Below are 12,113 nucleotides of genomic sequence, written 5' to 3' on the forward strand. Positions count from 1 at the left end.
GGTACGAAAATGACCAAAAATAGTTTAATGCGAATAGACTTTTTTTTTTTTTAGTACGCTTAGGAAAGAAATATGCCGGCGCATTATTGATTCGATTCTATGCAGCAATGTCATTGTTGCCTTCCTTTGTGACTTCTGGAAGTTGTTTCATTTCCTGCTTATAATGCTGCTCCTCTTTTAACTTTCCCCATAAGAACGAGTAAAGCCCGATGATGATTATAACTGCGCCGATCACCCTGTATCATCATGCATTGTGTTGTCTATATATGTTAGCATCGCGAAAATGGTTAAGATATGCAGGTGCATATACACAGATGGAAAGATACTCGAATCCACTCACCCTCCAAGATAGATCTTCTCAGCCAAGATGAAGGAGCCCATCACCACGGAGAAGATCATCATCATCGGGCTAAAAGCAGTAGTGAAAACAGGCCCTTTCGACTTCATCACCAGCCCTTGGACGTAGTAGGCGATCCCAGATGCCACGATTCCCTGCCGAGGAGGACACCATATATATATATATATATATATATATAAGAGCTGAATAATGTAAGTCTATCTACTATCTATACTCACAGAGTAGGCGGCAGTGAGAAGGTTGGCGTCGAAGCCGATATTCCAGGCGCCAAGATTGTGTTCGAAGACAAAAGTGACAGCAGTAGCCTCGAGTGTGCCGAGAAAACACACCCACGACGTGAGGGAGAGCTGGTGCTTGGCGTACGTCTTGAGTGCGATCTTCTGCAGAATGAAGAGTCCTGCCCACGCGACCTGCGCCGCGATGAGGTAAATGCAACCGATGAACCAGTCCTTTTCCGATGATTTAGGCGCAGCCGGGGCTTGCGCATCAGCGGCGGCGTGACGGTGCTTAGACCAGGGCAGCTCCACAAGAGGACCCTTGTATAAGGCCATCAGCATTGCTCCCCCCACAGTTATCAGTGTCCCCATCACTTTGGCTAGGCTCATCACCTTCTTAAAGTCCACTTTCTCCATCCTTAAACCAAACCAATTTGTTGGTTTGTGTTAGATTCACATTATATATATGTATATATATATATGGAGAGAGAGAGACCTGAAAACAGCGGCCATGACAAAAGTGACAGCAGGCAGGATGTTGATCATGGCACAGGTGAAGGTTGGTGAAGTGAGCTTCAGCCCCATGTACAAGAAGTTGAGATCAAGAACAGGCCTACATCCAAAACACCAACATCAGAGACAAAGAGATAGAGATGGAGGAGGAGAAGAGTTGGAAATGAAAAGAACCCGAGAAGGCCGAGGAGGAAGATCTGAAGGAAGACGCGGCAAGTGATCTTGGGCTGGCCGGCCCTCTCGAAGAGGAGGGCGAAGGGGGCAATGGCAGCGGTGGCAAAGGCGTGGCGATAGACGACGAGGACGTAGTGGCTCATGCCGCCATTGAGGGAGATCTTGGTGATGATGTTCATGCCAGCATAGCCCAGCTGCAAAGCCACCATTGCCAGGTATGGTGCCATCTTCCTCACTAGGCCCATTCCTCTTCCTCCTCCTACTACTTTCTCACTCATCTTGATTGATTAACGAATTAGTTAGTTAGTTAGTTGTACAAGATTTAGAGTGAGAATGAGAATGAGAATGAGAGGTGAGGTGAGGTGAGGTAGGGATGTCTGCTGTGTGTTTGGTCTATAGATACATACATATTTATATAGGCAGATACTTGCTGTGCCTTCACTTGTTTCACACTACGTATACCTCCTGCATGCCAGTTAAAGGTAGCTTTTGACATATTATATACATATCTATCTATATATATTTTTGTATGTTATTTTCTTATTGCTATTTTTGTCTCATCTTGTAATATTTCTTTTTTGGATTTTTACTATATATTTTTATTATTTAGAGTTTTTTTTTTTTTTAAAAGTATCAAATCAAATTTTTATTTTACTATTCAAATTCAACTTTTTATTATTTAATAACTCAAACTCAAAACTCCAAACCCACAAACAAACACACCCTTAGTGTTTATTCATACACGATTCTCAAAAAAAAAAAAATAATCTCTCCGTCCACAAAAATATGCTTATATGAGTTTTTTTTGCAAATTTTAATGAATATTGTATTATATTAGTTGATTGTAATAGAATTATTTTGAATAATATATGAGTGAATTAATAAGATGGACTTTTTTTTTTTGATAATATGAATATATGAATTGTGAGATCTTTATAAATAAGTGTAATATTAAATTATATGAATTGAGAAATGTGAGTTTTTTTTTAAATGTTAAATATAAAAATTATATAAGTAATATAAAAAATAATATTTTATATTGAATTATTGATTTTTTAAAGTAATTAAGATATATATATTTATATATTGTGAAATATGTGTATATAGTTTATTTTTTTATAATATTTATAGAAAATTGTGTATAAAAAATATAAAGTGAACAAATTCACTTGTTTTTTTTGTATGTTTTGCTTCTTTTTTTTTAACTTAATTTGTCATTATTTGTTTTATGATAAACAAATAACACCGTACAAATATCTATTTTTATTTACAATAATGTATTTATAGCTTAATTTTTTTATTATTAATTTTGAATAAATAGCGTTTAAAAATACAAACAAGACAACACCTTGTAAATTTTGTATTGTATAGATGGTACTATATTATTAATTTTGTTGTAGTTTCTTTTTTACCGTTATACTTTTACGGATTGTGGGACTAATTGAGATCAACATTCTTGGACATTCGAATACGTGAGATCAAATTGTGACGATAAAAAAAAAAAAAACAAATAAGTGATAATTGATCGTGTGAGTTAAAAAGAACAATTTGATCTGACTTTTTTGTTTGTCGGATATGATGTAATGCTAAATTACTTTATATCCATTTCCGCGGAATGAAACTTTTCGATCGTTTGTTAGTTAATATATTCATATACATTGTAAAATTTTAGAATCAATTTTAGAATCAAAATACTTGCAAAAATTGTTTGTTGTGTTTTATGTTTTTTAATTGAAATTTTTGAATAAAAAAATATATATATATTGAAAGTGATATTTTTAAATAAAAATATACATTAATATAGTATTTTAAATATAAATTTGAGTTTGATTGTAATATTTTGAATATAGTGTAAAAACATGAACAAACATACCCATTCTATTAAAGGTAACAATGTTATTTAAATAATTCTCATTAATTTATATCTTTTTATATTTATTAGTGTGGTATTATTATTTATTTAATACGTATATAATAAACACACGCACACATATAATATTAAAATATGCATATTGTGAAAATAAAAATATGTCTATTTATCACACTATACATGTATTAATTTAATATTATTCTGAAAATATGTAGATATATATATATATATTCACATAATTATATATATATACAAAAAATAAAAGTCATGAAATAGTTTAGTAAAGTATCAACATATTATAATATGTCAAATATAAGAGATTATAATATAAAATATTGGGTTATAATAAATAAATAAAATATTTGTTATAATAAATAAATAAGAGATTATTTTTTAATTATAAGAATATGTCATGTACATATCTGTATTATATTAATATAATTTATGTACGATCCGTTTATGTGTACATATACGTATTTATATATATATATATATAAAATTTATTGAAAGACACACAAAATATTACAATCATTTATAATAATTACAAATAAAGAAATAATATTCATAAGAAGTAAAATAAAATTCAGAGATCTCAAAAAGTTAGAGATATGTATATATATGTTATATGGTTAACATAATACGTGTTAACAATTTAAATTTTATACATAAATAGATAAATAAAAGACACAATAAATTGAACATATTGCTTGTACGGAATCTTTTTGTTAGAATTGCACTTAATTGTGTTCACGCATTAATAATTTTGTTATGAAGAGGAATTGACCTATTTAAATTCTAAAAATAATTTTTTATTATTATTATTTTTATTATTTACAATGTTGTTAGGAGCTTAAATGATTATTTTCACATTTAAAAATTATATTTATTGGTAACATTATACTGAGTTCGATCTAATATTTTTGTTTATTTTTACTTTCAGCAATGCGCGGATGATATATAATTTTGGCCGACAGTGCTGAATAGAATACGATGTTACAGTATATTATTTATATTAATATACTTAATACAAATACAATGCAAGAATTAAAAATACCGTGACATATATATATATATATTTTTATAGAATACATGTTTTAAATTTAACGGACGCATACTCTTATTTTACGGAATACAATCATTTTGGTTATTAGTTTTTAAATCAAATCCTATTCCATTCGACGTAATAAATAATTATTCTTTTATTCGTGTTTTCTTTTTTATTTTTCTCTTACTATTTGACCTTCATATTATTTTTATAAAAATGTATTATTCTCTCTAATAAAAATATCATATTAAATTATTATTTACATAAAAAAATAAATAAATACAAAAAGACATAGCCCAAAGTTAGTTCGAACATTGTAGCAACATATATACTTGGGCTTATATGAATTAGTGATAGTGGGCTATATTGGACTATTTATATAATTTTATATTATATCATAGTTAAATTTCTACCCATTTAATGAATTTTATATTTATAATTCAGTGGACTTTTTATTTTTATTTTTATTTTTTATTTATAATTTTCAATTATAGAAATTTCACTATTCAATATAAAATTTATTATTTTTCTCACAAAATATTATCTTCAAATCAAAACAAAATCAAACTTTAGAGGAATATATCATTCAACATAAATTCAAAATATCCAAAATAAATAAATAAATTGAAGCACAATAATTCCATGTATATATATATATATATATGGATAGTAATTAGCACAAACAGAAATGTACAGCCTTCATTAGGTTGATATTCATCAACACATAACCATACCTCACATTAGATATATATATATATATATATAATCAGCCCATTCCAAAATTCAATTAATTAGATACATATTTAAAAAAAAAATTAATTAAAAGGGCATTTTTCATTTCAAAATCCCAACAAGATATGACATGATATATTAGTTCTTGATCACTTGGTGGTTGTGTTCTTGATCAATGGCTATGGAGGAGCATTTTTCACCATTGTTATTCCCATCTTTAATGGCTTCTGGAATTTGATCATCATTTTCCATCTCTTCACTCATCATATGTTCTTTCTCTTCTTTATACTTTCCCCATAACACCGAATAAAGCCCGACGACGATTATCCCGGAGCCGATCACCCTAAAAAAAATTCGCTCATTAGGGTCATAATCTATATAATCGATCGATATTGTTGATGATAGAAGAATTCGAGTTCGAATTTTTCTTTTTTTTTTTTTGGCATACATACCCTCCAAGATAGATTCTTTCAGCCAAAATGAACGAGCCCATCACGGCGACAATGATCATCATCAACGGGCTAAAAGCCGTCGCGAAGACCGGCCCTTTTGTCTTCATCACTAGGCCTTGTACATAGTAGGACAAGCTAGACGTCACAATTCCCTAAATCATACAATCCAAAAATAAAAATAAAAAATGTTAACATAAAATCAGCACCGCGTTACCTAAAAATTTAAGCTGTCATAAATAGATGATCTGAAATTCCGAATGACTGTCTTATTTAAAAACTTTTAAATAAAGCAGTCATTCAGATCATCTAACAATGGTAATAATTCAACGACAAAAAAAAAAAATCTCACCGCATAGGCCGCGGCCAAGAGGTTCATGTCCCACCCGATCTTCCAAGCCGAAGCGCTATGCTCAACGGCAAAAGTGACGGCGACGGCTTGGAGGGTGCCCATGAAGCATACCCAAGATGTAAGAGAGAGTTGATGTTTCGCGTACGTCTTAAGCGCCGCCTTTTGGAGTATAAAAAGCGACGCCCATGCCAGCGTCGCTATGATCAAATAAACGCACCCGACGAACCAATCGCGGTCGCTCGTCTCTTTAGCGGGCCCGGAGGTGGCGGCCCCGCCGCCGGAATGGGCTTTCCGGTGCTTGGACCAAACCATTTCGACAAGAGGGCCTTTGTACAAAGTCATGAGCATTGCACCAGCCACAGTTATGACTGTGCCTATCACTTTTGCTTGGTAAATCACTTTCTTGATGTCCACTTTCTCCATCCTAATTATTTAAATAAATTATTGATTTTGTCAAAATCGATTTATACAATTTAATTGATTTATATATATATATATATATGTACCTGAATATAATGGCCATGACAAAAGTTAGGGCAGGTAACATATTGCTCATTGCACATGAAAATGTTGGGGAAGTAAGCTTCAGTCCAGCATAGTAAAAGTTTTGATCGATCACAGGCCTTCATGTCCCAAAAAAAAAAAAAAAAAAATTAGTTATTATTATTTATACATAAATAAATAAATGAATCTAGTTATATATATATTATATAGAATGATTTTTCATTAGCCTTTGTTTTGAAGAGTTTGCAACCAAACAGGATGTATTTCTTTTGGTGATTTTCTTTTTTAGATTTTTGTCTGTAGGTTTCAATTTTTCTTTTTTAATGAGTTCGCTAAATTTATCTCATTAATAAATTACCATTTAATTGTTATCTTCAATTCAAGACTTATTTACAATAAATATTATTCATTTTATAATATTTTTTTTATTTACTTTAATTTCTAATTAAAATTTCAAAAATATCTCCAACTATCTATCACATTTTTTTATAAAATATATATATATATATTTTAATCTCGAGGCCGAACCCAAGTGGATTAATTTTAATTGAAGAAGGGAATATTTATTTTTATAAAATATAGACTAATTTTAATGGACGAAAAAAGTATTTATTTTCTTAAAAAATATGGCCTCAAATCACTGTATTATCAAAAACAAAAATTTAAAAGACTCATGAAAACCCCCAAAAGTAACACACCCGAGAAGATCGAAAAAGGGCGAAACTTATTACCCGAGAAGGCCGAGGACGAAGATTTGAATGAACACCCGGAATGTAATTTTCGGCTGCGCTTTCCTAAACATCAATCGACAAAAGAATAAGTAAAAAAAAAAGAATAAAACTAAAAATGTCAGTAATACATGGTAAGCTTGCATTGCTCGTAGTATTAGAAAATGTATATATATATATATAAACCTTTCGAAGAAGAAGGCGAAAGGGGCGATGACGGCGGTGGCAATGGCGTGGCGATAAACGACGAGCACGTAATGGCTCATCCCGCCGTTAAGGGAGATCTTTGTTATGATGTTCATTCCGGCGTAGCCGAATTGGAGGGCGGTCATCGCGATATACGGCTTGCTACTTTTGAAGAAGCTCGAGCAATCCATTGCCGGCGGCGACATTGTTGATTTTCCAGTCACCGGAGTCGCTCTCTTTCTCTCTCTATATGTATATATTTTCTCTCTCTATATGTATGTATGTGTGTGTTTTATGTGAGAGTGAGTGAGAAAATGGATGAATCACGAATGAATTGTGATTCTTCCTTAAAAAAAATGTGTGTGAAGATGGGACATATTTATAGAGGTGTTACGTCAATGAAGCATTTTTGGTGTGTTTGCTTGGAGTTTTTTGGAATTATTTACTTTTTACTTTTTTTTTTTTATTATGTCTGTGTGACTTAGTTGTTTGAATATGATGTTTTGTGTGAGGGATATTTAAATGATAAAAAATGATACAATAAATATTGTCTCGGTTTCATTTGAGTTTTTAAAATAAATAAATTTAGATGACAAAAAAAAAATACAGTAGAAATAAATTTCGATGAGAGTGAGAGTGAGAATACTTGTTATATATATATACCAAAAGAATCAGTAAAATTTAGTGGAAAAAAGACTCCAATTATAATATAACTTTATTTTGGCAATTATTTCAAAAATTTTCTACTATTAGAATTTTATAATTTTAATATATTATATTCTAAAATATTTATTTATTCAAATAAGTATGAATTTTATTGTACGGTCAAATTTATAATTATTTATATTAATACTCTTATTATAGTAACTTAAAATACAATGATAAAATAGTTTTTCTATATTACAATTTACAAGATATTACTAAAATATAATATTTATTAAATTTTGCATCAAAAAGTAAATAAGTATGAGTATTTTAACAAACGGATGAATTATAAAAAATATTGTTAAATTTGATATATTTAAAAAAATAATTGAAATAATATATATATATAATATTCTATATTTTTTATGAAAAGTTTTCTCAATACATTCTTGAAGAATAACAACTACAATATTCTATGTTATTAAAAAAAATAGATATTCCATATTCATATTCATTATTATTATGTTTATTTAATATATATATATATATGGAGGGGTGGTGTGGATGGCCCTAATAAATTATTATTATTATTATTATTATTATTATTATTATTATTTTAAATGTGTATAGCTATTGGAATAATATCAAATGATTGTGTTATCCATCTTCACGTAATTATCATATTGATTATGGATCTTTTTTTATTTATTATTATTATTTTATTTATTAAAGAATGTAAAATTAAAATAAATTAAATAAAAGGACATTTGGATGGAATACACGTCCAAAACCAAATGGAACAAATTAGGCATCTGAGTCATGAAAACAAATGTTATTGCATGCCCTCGTAAGCTTTCACATTCTATCAAATATTACCACAAATTTTAAATAATATATCTCTAAATATGACATAATAATAATAACATATATTTTATATATATAACAAAACAATTATTTAATTCTAGATTACCATGCTAGGATCAATTAAATTAGTGCTGTTTTTCTAATCAAAGTATAGGCTCATTAAATAGTGAGTAATAATAATAATAATAATAACAATAATAATAATAATAATAATAATAATAATATATTTTTCTCTTTTTTTTTTTTTTTTTTTTTATCATTTTGAAATATGCATAAAATTAATCCTATATTTGATATGTAATTGTTGAAAATGTTATATGTATTGATATGGAATAGCTATATAACAATTTTTATCACCAAATGATAATGTGGATTTAATTTAATATATTTATTAATATATATATGTATTTGTATATTTCTTTGAAAAATTAAATTCATATCCATATTTTATATTATAAATTGTTATGAGACTAGTCAATATTATGACAGTAATATAACGTCTAACATATATTTTGATATCAAATGATATTTTCGACAATTATGAATTAGATATAAAAATATTTTTATATAGACTATATTGAAACGATCAAAATGACAAATGTACGCATTTATTAAGTCGTTATTCTTGTGTATATTATAGTATATATTCCGTAATATGTAATATTTTGTATAATATGATATGAAATATTGGTTATTACATGATTATGACTAAAATATTTTGAACATAGTTAATATATTTTTTTTTTTATATATATATAAGAAATATAGAGCGTTTGTTTGAAGACTAGACTGAATTTTGTAGTATTTATAATATTTTTTCTCCTCGAAACTATTAAATGAAACTTATAAAATATAGCTTATAATATTATATCAATATTTATTTTTTTATTCAGAACTTTAGGTTTATAGTTTGCCCAATCATTTTTTTTTATGTGACACAAATTTAATATATATATATATATAATATAATTCTATCATCTCACGAGAAATCAATATTCAATGTAAAATATTATTTTTATATTATTAACACGATTTTTTATACTTTATATTAAAAAAATACATCAAACACATCAAACAAACCACCCATTTATATCAAACACCAATTCATATTATGTTAGAATTTTATTTCAACTTAATATTTTACTATTCTTTCGAATTATCAATATATGCATATATTGTATGCTTATATTGATCAATTTTTTTGGAAAATTAATTTAAAATGAGTGAGATTATTTATTCAAATAAAGAAAATAGTCGATTATATTGTACACTTATTCTATAAATTAAAATAAAACTTAGTCATTTTAGTATAAGTTTATGGTTTTTTTTTTAGTTCAAAGGGTCGATTAAATGTGATATATTGTAAAAAAATGATACCATTTCAATGAAAAATATTAAAAATTGCATAAAAAAAGTATAAGTAAACATAAAATTGTTTACGATATAAATAAAGTATTATGAAGCTTTATCGATTCACCGACTCCTTCCTCAAATAAAGTTTGTAATGCATTCGTGTGCTTTTTTTTTTTTAAATAAAATTATCAATTGCTTGATCATTAGTTTATGAATAAATTATAAATTAAATGAATGATTGGTAATTAATTAATTTAATTTAATTAGATTAAGGATTATGTCAATGTCTGGTGACTGGCAAACCACTGTGAACTTAGTTGCACATTTTGTACTCAACTTTTGAGAACCATATATCATTACTTTAAAAATATAAAATAATAAAAAATTTAATTATTTATTTTGACATACACATGTAAGATCCATAATGTCTTATCAAAATAAAAAATACATAAGTATATATATTAGTTAATAAATGAACCAATTTAATTTGAGATTAGTATTAAAATGGTCTATTATTTAATTTATTTGAAAAATAATAATCTCAATACAATGGATTGAGAAAATGTTGGTAAGATACGAATCGATGTCATATCGCATAAACTCGGTTGCCTTTTACAGGACAACGTAAAATAACTTCTACGAATTTGGTTTTAATACTCAACTTCATATTTTTCTCATTTAAATTAGACAAAGTTTGATTAAAAAAGAAAAGATTGATATTTTTTTTTTATTGGTAATATACATTGATGAATAATATAATTATGGAATACATTTTGTTAATGTTATTATTTAATAATTTCATCATATGATATATATAATTTTAGACATGATTACTCAATAATTCAATACGTAGAAAAGTTCTAAGTAAAGAATAATGCATTTTGGACACGAAAACAAGAATGGAATCCACCGCGACAACAATGACGACGACGATTCTTAGTCTCCACATAACATTTGTATTTTGTTAATTATTTTTTCACCGTTCAATCTTTAAAAAAAAATAATAATAATACCACATATAACACAAAGCATCATATTCGATTATTATTATTTTACAAGTGCGTTGTATGTACCGGTGAAATTATGTATTTTGAATTAATTTGTCCCATCTTTTAGGTTTTTTTGGTTTTTCAATGTTAAAAATAATATATATATATATATATTTGTGATTTTGTTTTATACTTTTATTTTTTTTAGTAAAAAATATTAAATTTTATGTAATTTTTTTGTTGAATTTTTATCTTTTTTTTAAAAAAAAAATTCTTTATCCAGCTGCGCTGAAAAAAATCAAAAAATATAACATTGAATCGATAAAAATAAAATGATATTTTGCCCCTTGAAATTTTAGGGCTGGTCTGTTATTTTACCAATAGTTAAATTAATACTATAAATTCTAAATTCTTTTAGCAGTAGTTTGAAAAAAAATATAAAAAAAATTTAAAAAATATATATAATATTAATACCAATAGTTAAATAATCAATACTATAAATTAGAGTATATCATAGAGAGAGAGGGAAGAAGAAAAAAAAAAAAAAAAAAAAAAAAAGTTGAGAGAGAAAGTGTGTGTATGAATAAGGTAAGTGGAGGATGCACCAAGGCTCTAATGTGCAAATCTAATCATCATCCTTCATTACATTCTCAACATTTATCCATATATATATATATAGAAATGTATCTACATGTACTATATAAAACTAAAGCATAAATGTAGTTTGTGTATATATATCGTGTCGATTTTCTATCGACTAATTTAGGATGTGTTTAAATATATTTTGAAAGTATTTTAAGAATAGAAAACAAATGAGTAAAAATAAAAATTTGATGTGATGTTTTATATATATATAAATAAATTTTTAATGTAATTTATTTTAATTGAAAGATAAATATTTAATATAATTTTTTTAAAATATGTTATTTAATAAATAGTAACAAAAAATAATTTGAAAACATACTATAAAAAGTGAATCTTACATGTAACATGCATGATTCTGCCTCATTTCCTCACACAATCACACACATATATATATATATATATATATATATATAGAGAGAGAGAGAGAGAGAGAGAGTCGAATTGCATAACCATCGTAGGTATATTCCTATAGATCTTTTATAAAAGTAAGT

The 12,113-nt window shown here is 27.0% G+C and overlaps 2 protein-coding genes across 2 annotated transcripts; both read right to left on the reverse strand.

Annotated features, from left to right (window-relative positions):
* Positions 1–72: 72 nt before the first annotated feature.
* LOC127246276 (WAT1-related protein At5g07050-like) lies at positions 73–1,645 on the reverse strand. The gene is made up of 5 exons (XM_051267545.1): positions 1,261–1,645; positions 1,070–1,186; positions 577–991; positions 341–492; positions 73–236 (listed from the first exon to the last, which is right to left on the reverse strand). Exons 1-5 carry the CDS (start codon positions 1,536–1,538, stop codon positions 98–100), a joined length of 1,101 nt encoding a protein of 366 aa, XP_051123502.1. The 5' UTR covers positions 1,539–1,645; the 3' UTR covers positions 73–97.
* Positions 1,646–4,848: 3,203 nt separating this feature from the next.
* Positions 4,849–7,469, reverse strand: LOC127246268 (WAT1-related protein At5g07050-like). Its single transcript, XM_051267533.1, has 6 exons — positions 7,127–7,469; positions 6,944–7,006; positions 6,215–6,331; positions 5,709–6,132; positions 5,360–5,511; positions 4,849–5,250 (listed from the first exon to the last, which is right to left on the reverse strand). The coding sequence occupies exons 1-6, from the start codon at positions 7,330–7,332 to the stop codon at positions 5,046–5,048; spliced, it is 1,167 nt and encodes a 388-aa protein (XP_051123490.1). The 5' UTR covers positions 7,333–7,469; the 3' UTR covers positions 4,849–5,045.
* Positions 7,470–12,113: the final 4,644 nt, after the last annotated feature.

This window comes from Andrographis paniculata, unplaced genomic scaffold, assembly GCF_009805555.1.
Source record: "Andrographis paniculata isolate CXL003 unplaced genomic scaffold, ASM980555v1 Contig10END, whole genome shotgun sequence".
Classification (NCBI taxonomy): Eukaryota; Viridiplantae; Streptophyta; class Magnoliopsida; order Lamiales; family Acanthaceae; genus Andrographis; species Andrographis paniculata.